Genomic DNA, 18,456 nt, shown 5'->3' on the forward strand with positions numbered 1-18,456 from the left:
CCAGAAGGATCTGTGTTGGATCTTTATTGGGTGATTAATATTATATATTATGGCGAGTCTGAAGGCTTGTACTTTGTTAAAGAAGTTACCACGTGACAAAACACAAAACCACCACGTGACCTTGCTGACCAATCCGATGGTTCGACTCTCAGGACCAATCCCTATGGTCGCTACAATATAATGTTTTATGTTGGTGGAGTTGCACACAGTGAGGATGGTGTCAAAGATTATAGCAGAATATAGATTCCAATAACAAAACAAAACCCCCACCGATAACTTAAATTCATGTGATAAGAGCAGAATTAAGCCATTCGGCCCATCAAGTCTACTCCGCCATTCAATCATGGCTGATCTATCTCTCCCCCCTAACCCTCCTTCTGCCTCCAATCACCTCGATAATTTTGCATCCGATTTGCCAATTTCCCCTGGATTGTGTGTGCTCTCACCTTTTGATCCAGTTTCTTGTGTGGTATTCAGACACCCACCTGTCCTTACTTCCTCCTTCGGGGATCTGTGTAAGTGCACTCCAAGGGTCTGCTCCATGTCCCCTCCCCATACCACTCCTACCCTCCCATTTATCCCGTTCCTCCACCATGTTCACTCTCTCCAAACTCACCCCATCTCCCTTCTTTCTCAGACAGGGTCCATTTGCCTTGTCTGACTGTACCCCCTGACCCATCCATCTATATCTGGCTGCAGGCTGTAACTTTCTTCCTCAGCCCTGGGTGTAGAGAGTCTTCATTCTGTCCCCCCCACCCCCACGTGGGTTTGCTGTGTGATGTAGGAACTGTGGGCCGGTCTCTCACAGAGCCGGGAGCCAGACGATGGGCCGCATGGCCTGCTCCTGTGCTCTGTGATTCTCCCAGCTCCGATTCCTCCTCCAGTCACTGAGCTCTCCTGCTGACTGCCTCTCTTGTCTCCTCAGCTGGGACTGGGGCCGCCGGTGGCACCGTGACCGGAGCTCGGGGACACTCGGTCTCCTTACCTGCTGGGATCACAGTCGCACCGGATGGTGACATCGTTGAGTGGAGGTGGACATCACCCAAAACCAGGATAGCGAAGTACTGGAATGGGAACATTAAATACTATGACACCAATTACAAGGGACGGGTCACTCTTCACCGCGGGAACTTCAGTCTGGAAATCTGTGATCTACGGAGAGAGGATGCTGGTGATTACCAGGTGGATGTTGTTACACGTACAGGATCTGGAACTCTGGCGAAAGTCCGACTGGAGGTGTACGGTGAGTGAGACTGCCTGTTCGGACGGTATGCGAACTGTAGTGGGTCCATGTTGCGAGGAAGGAGGGCGCAGATGTGCTTCTTGACTAGCCTCTCGAAGCATTTCATGACAACCGAGGTGAGGGCCACCGGTCGGTAGTCATTCAAACACGCTGGAGAGGCATTCTTTGGCACCGGTACAATGATGGATCTTTTGAAGCATGCAGGGACCACGGACTTTGCCAAGGAGAGGTTGAATATTGTGGTGAGCACTGGAGCAAGCTGAGTAGCACAAGACTTTAGTACTCGCCCAGATATACCATCTGGGCCTACAGCTTTCCTCGTGTTCACACGCGTCAGAGCCCACCTCACCTCATGCTGGAGGGGGACCAACGTTGTGGAAGGCAGGTTTGCTAGTGCTACACGTGTGGGTTTAAACTAAATAATGGGGGGGGAGGGGTTGACAAATTGGGAACATAAAGATGGAGTTAAAGGGGAAATGAATACAGGAAAAGTTGCAAAAGACTCCCAAATTAATGGGAAGGAAAGTTCGAGAAGGTATAAGAGAGTAAGGTCAGGGCCAATAGTGACCAGTGTGAGAGGGGAGGTGAATACCGAAGTTAAAGGTTGTATTTGAATGCGCAAAGTATAAAAAATAAAGTGGATGAGTTTGAGGCTCAGTTAGATATAGGCAAGTATGATATTGTGCGAATTACAAACATGGCTGCAAGAGGACTAGGGCTGGGAGCTGAATATTCAGGGGTATACGACCTATCGAAAAGACAGACAGGTGGGCAGAGGGGTGGGGTTGCTCTGTTGGTAAGGAATGATATTCAGTCCCTTGCAAGGGGTGACATAGAATCAGGAGATGTAGAGTCAGTATGGGTAGAACTGAGGGATTGCAAGGGTAAAAAGACCCTAATGGGAGTTATCTACAGGCCCCCAAACTGTAGCCTGGATATAGGGTGCAAGTTGAATCAAGTTAAAATTGGCATGTCGCAAAGGTAATGCTATGGTGGTTATGGGAGATTTCAATATACAGGTAGACTGGGAAAATCAGGTTGGTACTGGACCCCAAGAAAGGGAGTTTGTGGAGGGCCTCCGAGATGGATTCTTAGAGCAGCTTGTACTGGAGCCTACCAGGGAGAAGGCAATTCTGGATTTAGTGTTGTGTAATGAACCGGATTTGATAAGCGAACTCAAGGTAAAAGAGCCATTAGGAGGTAGTGATCATATTATGATGTTTTAATCTACAATTTGAGAGGGAGAAGGGAAAATCGGAAGTGTCGGTATTACAGTTGAGCAAAAGGGACTATGGAGGCATGAGGGAGGAGCTGGCCAAAGTTGACAATATAGACAATAGACAATAGGTGCAGGAGGAGGCCATTCGGCCCTTCGAGCCAGCACCGCCATTCAATGTGATCATGGCTGATCATTCTCAATCAGTACCTCGTTCCTGCCTTCTCCCCATACCCCCTGACTCTGCTATCCTTGAGGGCACTATCCAGCTCTCTCTTGAATGCATTCAGAGAATTGGCCTCCACTGCCTTCTGAGGCAGAGAATTCCACAGATTCACAACTCTCTGACTGAAAAAGTTTTTCCTCATCTCAGTTCTAAATGGCCTACCCCTTATTTTTAAACTGTGGCCCCTGGTTCTGGACTCCCCTAACATTGGGAACATGTTTCCTGCCTCTAACGTGTCCAACCCCTTAATAATCTTATACGTTTCGATAAGATCTCCTCTCATCCTTCTAAACTGGAAAGAGGAAGACGGTGGAACAAAAATGGCAGGTATTTCTGGGAATAATACAGAAGGTGCAGGATGAGTTCATTCCAAAGAGGAAGAAAGATTCTTGGGGGAGTAAGAGGCAACTGTGGCTGACAAGGGAAGTCAAGGACAGTATAAAAATAAAAGAGAAGAAGTGTAACTTAGCAAAGATGAGCGGGAAGCCAGAGGATTGGGAAACTTTTAAAGAGCGACAGAAGATAACTAAAAAGGCAATATGGGGAGAAAAGATGAGGTATGAAGATAAGCGAGCCAAGAATATAAAGGGGGATAGTAAAAGCCTCTTTAGGTATGTGAAGAGGAAAAAAATAGTTACGTAAAATGTGGGTTCCTTGAAGACAGAAGCAGGTATTATGGGGGACAAGGAAATGGCAGATGAGTTGAACAGGTACTTTGGACCTGTCTTCACTAAGGAAGACAAAAAAAATCTCCCAGATGTTCGAGTGGCCAGAGGTCCGAGGGTGACGGAGATACTGAAGGAAATCCACATTAGGCAGGAGTTTTTTGTTGGGTAGACAGATGGGACTGAAGGCTGATAAATCCCCAAGGCCTGATTGTCTGCATCCCAGGGTACTTAAGGAAGTGGCTCTAGAAATCGTGGACACATTGGTGATCATTTTCTAATGTTCTTTTGATTTAGGATCAGTTCCTGTGGATTGGAGGGTAGCTAATGTTATCCCACTTTTTTAGAAAGGAGGGAGAGAGAACATAGAAAATTATAGACCTGTTAACCTGACATCAGTGGTGGGGAAGTTGCTGGAGTCAATTATAAAAGAAGAAATAGCGGAACATTTGGATAGCAGTAACAGAATCATTCCGAGTCAGCATGGATTTACGAAGGGGAAATCATGCTTGACTAATCTTCTGGAATTTTTTGAGGATGTAACTAGGAAAATGGACAAGGGAGAGCCAGTGGATGTAAAGTACCTGGACTTTCAGAAAGCCTTTGATAAGGTCCCACATAGGAGATTAGTGTGCTAAATTAGAGCACATGGTATTGGGGAAGGGTACTGACATGGACGGAAAATTGTTTGGAAGACAGGAAACAAAGAGTAGGGATTAACGGGTCCCTTTCAGAATGGCAGGCAGTGACTAGTGGGGTACCGCAAAGCTCGGTGCTGGGACCGCAGCTATTTACAATATACCTTAATGACTTAGATGTAGGGGTTAAAAGTAACATTAGCAAATTTGCAGATGACACAAAGCTGGGAGGCAGTGTGAAATGTGAGGAGGATGCTATGAGGATGCAGGGTGACTTGGACAGATTGTGTGAGTGGGGAGATGCATGGCAGATGCAGGTTACTGTGGATAAATGTGAGGTTATCCACTTTGGTGACAAGAACAGGAAGGCAGATTATTATCTGAATTGTGTCAAGTTAGCAAAAGGGGAAGTACAACGAGATCTGGCTGTCCTTGTTCATCAGTCACTGAAAATATTATGCAGGTACAGCAGGCAGTGAAGAAAGCTAATGGCATTTTGACCTTCATTTGGGAGGTGATCTGATGATTGGATTCATCCTGTTTTTCAACAGCAGACATGACGGCAATTTTCCATATTGTCACTAGATGCCAATGTTGCAAAAACAATGTGGCCAGATGTGCCACTACTTCAGGAGTACAGTCTTCAGTACTATAGCTGGGATGTTGCCTGGAGCTGGATATGTATAGGGGCACACTGCTAGTTTCCTGGATAGACAGGATGTGGAGAAGATGTTTCCATTAATGATTGAGACTAGGACCAGAGACCCTAGCCTCAGAATGAAAGGGCATACCTTTAGAAAGGAGATGAAGAGGAATTTATTTCAGGTGATGAATCTGTGGAATTAATTGTCACAGAAGGCTTTGGAGGCCAAGTCAATGGATATTGTTAAGGTGGACATTGATAGATTCTTGATTAGTGCAGGTGTCAACGGTTATGGGAAGAAGGCAGGAGAATGGGGTTGAGGGAAAGATAGATCAGCCATGAGTAAATGGCGGCATAGACTTGATGGGCCAAATGGCCTAATTCTGCTCCTATAAATTACAAACATGTTTTTGCATCGAGTAAACTAATTTGTCGGGTAACTGGTTTCTGTGACGGTAGGATCACAGAAGACTAAAGATCATCCACATAGCACTCTGGCTGCTCTGGCTGAACATGATTGTAAATGATCAGACTTGTCTCCAGCATTCACATGCTGGGTCCCATCATTGCTGAGGATGGGGATTTTTTTTGGCCGCTGTATTCGATGAGCTGTTGAAATGTCCACCACTATTTATGTCCAGATGTAGGATGATTGTAGACCTGTGACCTGAGCCATAGGCTGTGAGGTCCCTCGTCTCTTTTTTTTTGTAGCTGTTGTTGCTGATGAGCTTGCATGTCATCCTGTGTTGCAGCATCACTAGGCGGGCACCTCATGGTGTTTATCTCCACCAGGTGCTGCTTCCAGCATGTCCTCCGCACTCCTCAGTGAACCAGGGTTGACCCCCTGCGTGACAAGAATGGGGCGTGAGGGATGTGCCAGGCCATGAGATTACAGGCTGTGTGGTGGACAGTTCTGCTGCTGATGGTCCACAGCACCACATGGACCCCAGTTGTCAGCTGCATGATCTCTTCTGATTGTGGGCACCACAAAATATAATGGGGATGGGCCCTCGGTGTGAAGACCAGACCTGTATCCACAAGGACTGTACAGTGGGAACTCTCACCATTGGTGTCAGGGACAGGTGTACCTGCCACTGGTAGCCTAGGGATGACCAGGTCAGGCCAGGTTACCCCTGGTCTCAGCCACTCTGGCCCGTCTGTCCTTCAGGAGTCTGCGGCTCAGTCTGTGGCGGTGCTACCGATCCACTCCTATGTTGGACATTGAAATCCCCACCTAGAGGACATTCTGGACTTTGCTGTCTCAGGACACTTTTGTGTGGTCCAACATAGGGGAGCACTAGTTCAACTGCTGAGGATGGGGGGGGGGGCAAGTATCAGGTGATTTCCCTCCCCTTTCTACCCATGTACAGTATCTGCTTTCTATGAGGGTGACTCTGCAGCCCCGGATCTCTGCTCTGTCCCTTGTGACTTTTTCGCCCTTCTGACTCCTTGGTTGCCCTCTCAGAATGCGTCCCATCACAAGACTGGGAATAACTTGCTGCTTACACCCCCGATTTGTGAGCAGATTGAGTCTCCGTGAGGGTGAGGGTGAGGGTGTGTGACCCAGGATCTGCATGGTGCCAGATTCACTCTGGAACACAGCATGCTATCCCAGTCTGGGTCTGTGCCCATCGCGGTCCCAGGGCTGACACTCTTGGACCAGGTTCAGGACCGGTCCGGGCTGGATCACACTCAGGTGCATAAGGGACACAGGGAACATTTGCAAAAGTGAAAAAAACCCTGCATCTGAATAGAATCCCCAGCTTCGATCATCCATGTTTGAATGGCGGAGTAGACTTGATGGGCCGAATGGTTTAATTTTACTCCTATCACTTATGATACAGAGCAATAAACAGAACATGGTGGAGAGTTTGTGGATGAGTGCGGGCAGTGGTCGGGAAGGGGGCGCAGCAGGTGTGGACTTCCTGCAGCAACAACTCGCTGAACTGAAGGGGGGGGAGGGAAGAGTTAAACTGGTGTGTGTGGAAATTAGCTGGGATCGGCTTAAAGTTCATTCGTGGCTGTTGGGTATCGAGGGGTCCACAAGGATCTCCTTTACTAATTTTTCTGCTCTATGTCCCAACCTCAGAGCCCGTGGCAGGAACACATATTCAGGCTCAGAACATCACCGGGATCTGCAACTTCACCCTGATCTGCTCCGTGACCTCCGGCGACCCCACCAGCTTCAGGTGGTGGAGGGGAGGAGAAGCTCTGCGAAACGACAGCACCCATCACCTCCGGGGACACGGAGAGACGGTAGAGGTCCATCACACAGCAGAGGTCGGGGACGTTGTGTACAAGTGTGAGGCCAGGAACCCGGTCAGTGAGGGCACGGCAGAGATACGGCTGATGGATGTCTGTAAACAGGCCACACCTGGTGAGTGAAACACTGCTGATACTGGAAATGTGTCATAAAAACAGAAAATATTGGAAATACTCCAAAGGTTCAATATATATGAGAGAGAAATAAACAACATTCCAGCTCGATGATTTTATGTCAGAAATTGGAAAAGTTAGAAATCAAATGTATTTTATGTGATAGAAAGGTGCAATCGGAAATACAGAGGGAATGACAATGATAGCGACAAAGAGACACACGTAATAGAGGCGATGGTGGTGCTGGCTGAGAGATGGTGAATATGTTTTCTGTACAGAACCTATCTGTAGAAGGTGCAAATAGGAGATGAATTACAGAAGAGAGAAAAAAAATCCCTGCTGGAACTATAGGATTCCAAACTTTTATTCAACATCATGCTGAACAGACCTGCAAGTTCGGGTGGGTCCAATATACAAAAAGTGAAATTGCAATTGGAATCTGTGTGAAATAAGTTAGCTCCAGAGAGAAGGGTCTCGACCCGAAATGTCACCCATTCCTTCTCTCCTGAGATGCTGCCTGACCTGCTGAGTTACTCCAGCATTTTGTGAATAAATACCTTCGATTTGTACCAGCATCTGCAGTTATTTTCTTAGCTCCAGAGAGAGTCACTGAGGGAAGAGATGTGACCGAGGGCACTTTGTTACAAACAAGACAGGAACAGAAACTGATGAAGGTGTACTGTTATTAGATTTCCATAAGGCATTTTATGGAGACGTTGCATCAAAGATGATGGAAGGAAATAAAAGCTTGTACTGCAGCAGGATTTGTGTTGGAGTGAACTGAAGACTGGCAGGCTAACAGGGAATGGAGAAGGCATAAATGAACAAGATACAATATTGCCATAGGACTCGTTCTTGAGCCTCCACTAGTATATGAATTTTAACATGGCTCGTGTAAAAGGCCCATACAAAACGTAGGAAAGTAAGTTATGAAGTGGACATAAGGTAATTATTAAAGGATAGAGGCAAGATATGTGAGCGGGCAAGGATCCAGCAAATGCCGACCAGGGAGAAGGCAATTCTGGATTTAGTGTTGTGAAATGAACCGGATTTGATAAGGGAACTCAAGGTAAAAGAGCCATTCGGAGGTAGTGATCATATTATGATGTTTTAATCTACAATTTGAGAGGGAGAAGGGAAAATCGGAAGTATCAGTATTACAGTTGAGCAAAAGGGACTGTGGAGGCATGAGGGAGGAGCTGGCCAAAGTTGACTGGAAAGAGGAAGATGGTGGAACAGCAATGTTATTTCTGGGAATAATACAGAGGGTGCAGGATGAGTTCATTCCAAAGAGGAAGAAAGATTCTTGGGGGAGTAAGAGGCGACTGTGGCTGACAAGGGAAGTCAAGGACAGTATAAAAATAAAAGAGAAGAAGTGTAACTTAGCAAAGATGAGCGGGAAGCCAGAGGATTGGGAAACTTTTAAAGAGCAACAGAAGATAACTAAAAAGGCAATATGGGGAGAAAAGATGAGGTCCGAAGATAAGCTAGCCAAGAATATAAAGGGGGATAGTAAAAGCCTCTTTAGGTATGTGAAGAGGAAAAAAATAGTTACGTAAAATGTGGGTTCCTTGAAGACAGAAGCAGGTGAATTTATTATGGGGGACAAGGAAATGGCAGATGAGTTGAACAGATACTTTGGACCTGTCTTCACTAAGGAAGACAAAAAAAAATCTCCCAGATGTTCGAGTGGCCGGAGGTCCAAGGGTGACGGAGAAACTGAAGGAAATCCACATTAGGCAGAAATTCTTTGTTGGGTAGACTGATGGGACTGACGGCTGATAAATCCCCAAGGCCTGATTGTCTGCATCCCAGGGTACTTAAGGAAGTGGCTCTAGAAATTGTGGACACATTGGTGATCATTTTCTAATGTTCTTTTGATTTAGGATCAGTTCCTGTGGATTGGAGGGTAGCTAATGTTATCCCACTTTTTTAGAAAGGAGGGAGAGAGAACACAGAATTTTATAGACCTGTTAACCTGACATCAGTGGTGGGGAAGATGCTGGAGTCAATTATAAAAGAAGAAATAGCGGAACATTTGGATCGCAGTAACAGAATCATTCCGAGTCAGCATGGATTTACGAAGGGGAAATCATGCTTGACTAATCTTCTGGAATTTTTTGAGGATGTAACTAGGAAAATGGACAAGGGTGAGCCAGTGGATGTAAAGTACCTGGACTTTCAGAAAGCCTTTGATAAGGTCCCACATAGGAGATTAGTGTGCAAAATTAGAGCACATGGTATTGGGGAAGGGTACTGACATGGACGGAAAATTGTTTGGAAGACAGGAAACAAAGAGTAGGGATTAACGGGTCCCTTTCAGAATGGCAGGCAGTGACTAGTGAGGTACCGCAAAGCTCGGTGCGGGGACCGCAGCTATTTACAATATACCTTAATGACTTAGATATAGGGGTTAAAAGTAACATTAGCAAATTTGCAGATGACACAAAGCTGGGAGGCAGTGTGAAATGTGAGGAGGATGCTATGAGGATGCAGGGTGACTTGGACAGATTGCGTGAGTGGGCAGATGCATGGCAGATAATAATAATAATAATAATAATATTCATTTATTGTCATTGCAACGAGTACAACGAAATTAAAAAATAGCCAATCCTGACGGTGCGTACAAACATATATGCAATAAATGCAAAAACAAATAAATACAATTATATTAAGTACAAGATTTTTTAACGGTGTTGCCTAGTGCAGAAGGTAGTGTTCAGTTCTCGTATGGCCCTGGGGTAAAAACTGTTCTTAAGTCTGTTTGTTTAATGCAGGTTAATGTGGATAAATGTGAGGTTATCCACTTTGGTGACAAGAACAGGAAGGCAGATTATTATCTGAATTGTGTCAAGTTAGCAAAAGGGGAAGTACAACGAGATCTGGCTGTCCTTGTTCATCAGTCACTGAAAATAAGCATGCAGGTACAGCAGGCAGTGAAGAAAGCTAATGGCATTTTGACCTTCATAACATGAGGAGTTGAGTATAGGAGCAAAGAGGTCCTTCTGTAGTTGTCCAGGGCCCTAGTGAGACCACACTTGGAGTATTGTGTGCAGTTTTGGTCTCCAAATTTGAGGAAAGACATTCTTGCTATTGAGGGAGTGCAGCATAGGTTCACGAGGTTAATTCCCAGGATGGCGGGACTGTCGTACATTGAAAGACTGGAATGACTGGGCTTGTATACACTGGAATTTAGAAGGATGAGAGGCGATCTTATTTGGGAGGTGATCAGATGATTGGATTCATCCTGTTTTTCAACAGCAGACATGACGGCGATTTTCCACATTGTCACTGGAAGCCAATGTTGCAAAAACAATGTGGCCAGACGTGCCACTACTTCAGGAGTACAGTCTTCAGTACTATAGCTGGGATGTTGCCTGGAGCTGGATATGTATAGGGGCACACTGCTAGTTTCCTGGATAGACAGGATGTGGAGAAGATGTTTCCATTAATGATTGAGACTAGGACCAGAGACCCTAGCCTCAGAATGAAAGGGCATACCTTTAGAAAGGAGATGAAGAGGAATTTATTTCAGGTGATGAATCTGTGGAATTAATTGTCACAGAAGGCTTTGGAGGCCAAGTCAATGGATATTGTTAAGGTGGACATTGATAGATTCTTGATTAGTGCAGGTGTCAACGGTTATGGGAAGAAGGCAGGAGAATGGGGTTGAGGGAAAGATAGATCAGCCATGAGTAAATGGCGGCATAGACTTGATGGGCCAAATGGCCTAATTCTGCTCCTATAACTTACAAACATGTTTTTGCATCGAGTAAACTAATTTGTCGGGTAACTGGTTTCTGTGATGGTAGGATCACAGAAGACTAAAGATCATCCACTTAGCACTCTGGCTGCTCTGGCTGAACATGATTGTAAATGATTAGACTTGTCTCCAGCATTCACATGCTGGGTCCCATCATCGTTTTGGCCGCTGCATTCGATGAGCTGTTGAAATGTCCACCACTATTTATGTCCAGATGTAGGAGGATTGTAGAGCTGTGACCTGAGCCATAGGCTGTGAGGTCCCTCGTCTCTTTTTTTTTGTAGCTGTTGTTGCTGATGAGCTTGCATGTCATCCTGTGTTGCAGCGCCACCAGGCGGGCACCTCATGGTGTTTATCTCCACCAGGTGCTGCTTCCAGCATGTCCTCTGCACTCCTCAGTGAACCAGGGTTGACCCCCTGGGTGACAAGAATGGTGGCGTGAGGGATGTGCCAGGCCATGAGATTACAGGCTGTGTGGTGGACAGTTCTGCTGCTGATGGTCCACAGCACCACATGGACCCCAGTTGTCAGCTGCATGATCTCTTCTGATTGTGGGCACCACAAAATATAATGGGGATGGGCCCTTGGTGTGAAGTCCAGACCTGTATCCACAAGGACTGTACAGTGGGAACTCTCACCATTGGTGTCAGGGACAGGTGTAGGTGCCACTGATAGCCTGGGGATGACCAGGTCAGGCCAGGTTACCCCTGGTCTCAGCCACTCTGGCCCGTCTGTCCTTCAGGAGTGTGCGGCTCAGTCTGTGGCGGTGCTACCGATCCACTCCTATGTTGGACATTGAAATCCCCACCTAGAGGACATTCTGGCCTTTGCTGTCTCAGGACACCTTTGTGTGGTCCAACATAGGGGAGCGCTAGTTCAACTGCTGAGGATGGGGGGGGGGGGTAAGTATCAGGAGATTTCCCTCCCCTTTCTACCCATGTACAGTATCTGCTTTCTATGAGGGTGACACTGCAGCCCCGGATCTCTGCTCTGTCCCTTGTGACTTTTTCACCCTTCTGACTCCTTGGTTGCCCTCTCAGAATGTGTCCCATCACAAGACTGGGAATAACTTGCTGCTTACACCCCTGATTTGTGAGCAGATTGAGTCTCCGTGAGGGTGAGGGTGAGGGTGTGTGACCCAGGATCTGCATGGTGCCAGATTCACTCTGGAACACAGCATGCTCTCCCAGTCTGGGTCTGTGCCCATCGCGGTTCCAGGGCTGACACTCTTGGACCAGGTTCAGGACCGGTCCGGGCTGGATCACACTCAGGTGCATAAGGGACACAGGGAACATTTGCGGAAGTGAAAAAAACCCTGCATCTGAATAGAATCCCCAGCTTCGATCATCCATGTTTGAATGGCGGAGTAGACTTGATGGGCCGAATGGTTTAATTTTACTCCTATCACTTATGATACAGAGCAATAAACAGAACATGGTGGAGAGTTTGTGGATGAGTGCGGGCAGTGGTCGGGAAGGGGGCGCAGCAGGTGTGGACTTCCTGCAGCAACAACTCGCTGAACTGAAGTGGGGGAGGGAAGAGTTAAACTGGTGTGTGTGGAAATTAGCTGGGATGGGCTTAAAGTTCATTCGTGGCTGTTGGGTATCGAGGGGTCCACAAGGATCTCCTTTACTAATTTTTCTGCTCTATGTCCCAACCTCAGAGCCCGTGGCAGGAACACATATTCATGCTCAGTACATCACCGGGATCTGCAACTTCACCCTGACCTGCTCCGTGACCTCCGGCGACCCCACCAGCTTCAGGTGGTGGAGGGGAGGAGAAGCTCTGCGAAACGACAGCCCCCATCACCTCCGGGGACACGGAGAGACGGTAGAGGTTCATCACACAGAAGAGGTCGGGGACGTTGTGTACAAGTGTGAGGCCAGGAACCCGGTCAGTGAGGGCACGGCAGAGATACGGCTGATGGATGTCTGTAAACAGGCCACACCTGGTGAGTGAAACACTGCTGATACTGGAAATGTGTCATAAAAACAGAAAATATTGGAAATACTCCAAAGGTTCAATATATATGAGAGAAAAATAAACAACATTGGAAAAGTTAGAAATCAAATGTATTTTATGTGATAGAAAGGTACAATCGGAAATACAGAGGGAATGACAATGATAGCGACAAAGAGACACACGTAATAGAGGCGATGGTGGTGCTGGCTGAGAGATGGTGAATATGTTTTCTGTACAGAACCTATCTGTAGAAGGTGCAAATAGGAGATGAATTACAGAAGAGAGAAAAAAAATCCCAGCTGGAACTATTGGATTCCAAACTTTTATTCAACATCATGCTGAACAGACCTGCAAGTTCGGGTGGGTCCAATATACAAAAAGTGAAATTGCAATTGGAATCTGTGTGAAATAAGTTAGCTCCAGAGAGAAGGGTCTCGACCCGAAACGTCACCCATTCCTTCTCTCCTGAGATGCTGCCTGACCTGCTGAGTTACTCCAGCATTTTGTGAATAAATACCTTCGATTTGTACCAGCATCTGCAGTTATTTTCTTAGCTCCAGAGAGAGTCACTGAGGGAAGAGATGTGACCGAGGGCACTTTGTTACAAACAAGACAGGAACAGAAACTGATGAAGGTGTACTGTTATTAGATTTCCATAAGGCATTTTATGGAGACGTTGCATCAAAGATGATGGAAGGAAATAAAAGCTTGTACTGCAGCAGGATTTGTGTTGGAGTGAACTGAAGACTGGCAGGCTAACAGGGAATGGAGAAGGTATAAATGAACAAGATACAATATTGCCATAGGACTCGTTCTGGAGCCTCCACTAGTATATGAATTTTAACATGGCTCATGCAAAAGGCCCAAACAAAACGTAGGAGAGTAAGTTATGAAGTGGACATAAGGTAATTATTAAAGGATAGAGGCAAGATAAGTGAGCGGGCAAGGATCCAGCAAATGTAGAATAAAGTGGGTAACATGTTAAATTGTTCATTTTTGCAGGAAGAATAACAAAGAAGCACATAACCCAACTAGTAAGAGATTGCAGTCATAACTTCATACAGAAACAGGCTCTTTGGCACACCATGTCCATGCCAACATCAATACCCATATACACTAATCCCATTTGGGATTGGTTTATTATTGTGTCATGGACTGAGATACAGCGAAAAGCTTTTGTTTGCTTGCTGTCCTGGAATTATCAGATCATACAATACATAACTACAATCAAGCTATACACAAGCAAAAAGAAAAATACCAGAATGCAGAATATATTTTTTGCAGCATTGTAATGTTAGTTTCAAAGAAAACGTCCAATGTTGGCAATGTGGTAGATTGGAAGATCAGGATTATACCTGGCTTATGGGTGGACCATTCAGCAGTTTGATAACAGTAGTAGTTTAATGTGGATAAGTGTGAGGTTATCCACTTTGGTGGTAAGAATAAGAAGGCAGATTATTATCTGAATGGTGTCAAGTTAGGAAAATGGGACGTACAACGAGATCTGGGTGTCCTAGTGCATCAGTCACTGAAAGGAAGTATGCAGGTACAGCAGGCAGTGAAGAAAGCCAATGGAATGTTGGCCTTCATAACAAGAGGAGTTGAGTATAGAAGCAAAGATGTCCTCCTGCAGTTGTACAGGGCCCTAGTGAGACCGCACCTGGAGTGCTGTGTGCAGTTTTGGTCTCCAAATCTGAGGAAGGATATTCTTGCTATTGAGGGCGTGCAGCGTAGGTTTACTAGGTTAATTCCCGGAATGGCGGGACTGTCATATGTTGAAAGACTGGAGCGGCTAGGCTTGTATACACTGGAATTTAGGATGAGAGAGGAACTTATCGAAACATATAAGATTATTCAGTGGATAACCTCACACTTATCCACATTAAACTGCATCTGCCATGCATCCGCCCACTCACACAACCAGTCCAAGTCTGGTAGTGCGTGGTTTTAAGTGTTTGTATAGTCTGCCCAATGGGCCCAGTACTTGATCCATAGCTTTCTAGCCTTGGAAATTCAAGTCCTTGCCAGAGGCTTTAATATTGTGAGAATATCTGCCGCTACCACCTTCTTAGGGAGCGTGTTTCAGATTTCGTCTGCCTTCCAGACGAAAAGAACCTTCCTCAGATCCTCTCTAACCTCTAACTACACTCCTTAAATATATATCCCCTAAGCTCTATCATTAGAAAAAGCTTCATACGATCTCCACTATCCCAGTCCCTCATAATGTGGAGCACCTCTAACAGCATTCCCATCCACCCTCAACCTCCTCCACTCTGAAGAAAACAAACCCAACCAATCCAGTCTCCCCTCATAGTTGAAACACTCTATCTCAGACAACATTTTGGTAAATCTCCTCTGCACTGCTCCAGTGAGATTACACCCATTTTAGTGTGGTGGCTAGAATTGTACACAATATATTGCAGCTGTGGCTTAATCAATGTATTATAACATTAATCCCTGGAGGGTCTCGTACAACAGAGGGACTGAGCACGTATATCGTTCCCTGAAAATAGAATCACAGGTTGACAGGGTGGTGAAGAAGGCTTTTGGCATGCTGGAGTATACACTGATGAGCCAAAACATTATGATGACCTGCCTAATATGCTGTTGGCCCTCTGTGTGCTGCCAAAGCAGTCTACAAGACCCCTGAAGGTGTCCAGTGGTATCTGGCACCAAAACATTAGCTGCAGATCGTTCAAGTCCTGTAAGTTGTGAGGTGGAGCCACCATGGATCAGACTTGTCGATCCAGCACATCCCACAGATGCTCAATTGGATTGAGATCTGGAGAATTTGGAGGCCAGGGCAACACCGTGAACACTTCATCATGTTCCTCAAACCATTCCCAAACATTGTGTGCAATGTGGCAGGGCGCATTAACCTGCTGAAAGAGGCCACTGCCATCAGAGAATACCATTGTCATGAAGGGGTGTACCTGGTCTGCAACGATGTTTAGGTAGGTGACAAATTGACGTCTACATGAATGCCGCTCCCAGGGTTTCCCAGCTGAACATTGCCCTGAGCATCACACTCCCTCCACTGGCTTGTCGTTTTCCCACAGTGCATCCTGGTGCCATCACTTCTCCAGGTAAACGGCACACATGTACACGGCCATCCACGTGATCTAAAAGAAAACGGGACTCATCGGACCAGGCGACCTTCTTCCACTGGTCCGACCCTCGCGTGCCCAATGTAGGCGCTTTCGACAATGGACAGGGGTCATCATGGGCACTCTGACCGGTCTGCGGCTACACAGCCCCATACGCGGCAGGGTGCGATGCACTGTGTATTGTGACACATTCCTCCCGTGGCCACCATTAACATATTCTGTGACTTGTGCCACAGTAGACCTTCTGTAGGTTTGGACCAGATGGGATAGCCTTCGTTGCCCTCGCGCATCGATGAGCCTTGGGCACCCAACACCCTGTCGCCAGTTTGTAGTTTGTCCCTCCTTGGACCACTGTCGGTAGGTACTCACCACTGCTGACTGGGAGCACCCCACAAGCCTTGCCATTTCAGAAATGCTCTGACCCAGTCGTCTGGCCATAACAATTTGGCCCTTGTCAAAGTGGCTCAAGTCTTTACTCCTTCCCATTTCTCCTGCATCCAACACATCAGCTTCAAGAACTGACTGTTCACTTGCTGCCTAATTCATCCCACCCCTTGACAGGTGCCATTGTAACAAGATAATCAATGTTTTTCACTTCACCTGTCAGTGGTCATAATGTTTTGGCTCATCGGTGTATGTTGCAGTTGTACAAAACTGTGGTGAGGCCACACTTGGAGTATTGAGTTCAATTTTGGTCAACATGCTATAGGTTAGATGCCATTAAGCTGGAAAGCATACAGAAAGATGTACAAGGATGTTGACATGACTCAAAGGACTGTGAGAGGTTGAGCAGGCTAGGACTTTATTCCTTGGAGAGTAGGAGGCTGTGATCTTTTCGGGGTGTATAAAATCACGTGAAGCATCGATAGGGTGAACATGGTTTTTTTCGCCAGTGCTTTAGAATCAAGAACTAAAAGTCATAGCATTAATGTGAGAGGGGAAAGATTTAGTAGAAATGTTTGGGGCAATGTTTTCCACACAGAAGGTGGTACGTAAATGGAATGTGCAACCAGATGAAGTGGTTGCAGCAGGTACCATAACAAAATTTAAAAGACAATAAAGTCTATTTTCTATCCTTATTTCACACCTTTTGTCTTTTCATCGCTGGCTTTTGCCCAACCTTCTGCCCATCAACCCCTAACCCCGTTCCTATTTCTACCTATTATTTGCCAGGCTTTGCCCTGCACTCATCCAGCTTTCCCCAAGCTCCCCTCCCTCACTCACCACAATCAGTCCGAAGAAGGGTTCTGACCCGAAACATTACCTGTCTACGTTCTCCAGAGATGCCGCCTGACCCACTGAGTTATTCCAGGACATTGTATCTTTTTTTGTAAACCAACATCTTCTTCCACCTGTGTGGTGCACATCTAGTCAAATACATCCTATCAAAAAAACACTCTTCCACCTCTACCCTTTGCCTCCCATCAACAAGCTGATTTTGGATCCAATTAGGTACCTTACCTTGGATTCCATGCGGGGATGGAGGAGAGTATTTTGAAGGGTGAACAGAGGGCGGACTGCGGGTACCAAAACTGTATTAATGGAGGGCTTCATCAAAACCCATGTGGATAGATGGATCCCATCAATTCTCTGTCAGTGGAAGAGCTAGAATGGAAATGTAATCATTACATTTTGACTCCTCTGTTGTTTTAGGACAAAGGAGATTAACATTGAAAAACATTATTATTATTTCGGTTGTTGCAACTTGTGTAGCTGTTTTCATCATTCTTCTGGTCTGCATCATCAGAAGAAGAAGAACAGTAGGAGGTCAAAGATCTCGAGTCACTGGAGGCAAGTATCTGATACCCAGTCCATGAGCCAGAGTGGTCCCAGTCCCAGGAAAGACTGCACATGGTGCCAGATAGAAGATGATGAATTGGGGCAGGAGATGACAGAGGATGGAATGGAGAACGTGCACTCAGGGAGAAGAAGAAATGGTGAGGGGAGGGAATAGTGGGTACAAAGGGTAGAGACTTGAGAGCAGAGAAATATGAAGGTTGGAAAGGAAAAGGAATCAGAGCACGACGGTCGATTGTAGGTAGGGGAAGGGGCAGTATTGGGAGAGATGGAAGTATGAAGGTGGGAGGTGGATCGGGAGGGGCAAAGATTTAGGGTGGGAGGGATAGAATGGTTGATAGGGAAGAGGGTTAATGTGACTAGGATGGAAAGGAGATGATGCTTGGTGGGGGCAGGAACTCATCCTTTTTTCTCTCCCCCACAGACCCATCAAACACAGAGATTATCTATGCACAAGTCCAGCCACCACAGAGACATCCAGCCACCAGGCAGCCTCGGGAGGAGAACGAGATGGTAAAGGGACACATATTGCCTCAGGGAAGGGCGATTTGAACCCCTCAGTTCCCTGGGGCCATCCTTACTATCTCTTCAGCAGGCAGGACACAAGATCCCATATAGGCACAACACAACCTCACACTGAACTCACAGCTGAGTAAACTCTCACTGAACTCTGCCACAGTTCAAAGCAACGACGAGGCACAAAACCATCCCTAGCGATTCACCCATCTCCACTCTCTCACTGGTAATACACTGCCCCCCCCACCCCCAAATCCCCAGTGACTGGGGTAGACTGTCTCCACACACCCAGTCACTGGGGTAC

The 18,456-nt window shown here is 46.4% G+C and overlaps 1 protein-coding gene across 1 annotated transcript in view; it reads left to right on the forward strand.

Annotated features, from left to right (window-relative positions):
• The window catches only part of LOC144605569 (HEPACAM family member 2-like), a 26,819-nt gene extending 9,163 nt beyond the window's left edge, over positions 1–17,656 (forward strand). Inside the window, exons 3-6 of the mRNA XM_078420984.1 lie at positions 893–1,243; positions 6,721–7,008; positions 12,434–12,721; positions 17,493–17,656. Of these exons, the coding sequence (XP_078277110.1) occupies positions 893–1,243; positions 6,721–7,008; positions 12,434–12,721; positions 17,493–17,656 (1,091 nt within the window). The remainder of the gene's footprint in view (positions 1–892; positions 1,244–6,720; positions 7,009–12,433; positions 12,722–17,492) is intronic.
• The last annotated feature ends 800 nt before the right edge of the window (positions 17,657–18,456 follow it).

The sequence above is a fragment of the Rhinoraja longicauda genome, chromosome 24 (genome assembly GCF_053455715.1).
Source record: "Rhinoraja longicauda isolate Sanriku21f chromosome 24, sRhiLon1.1, whole genome shotgun sequence".
In the NCBI taxonomy this organism is placed as follows: Eukaryota; Metazoa; Chordata; class Chondrichthyes; order Rajiformes; family Arhynchobatidae; genus Rhinoraja; species Rhinoraja longicauda.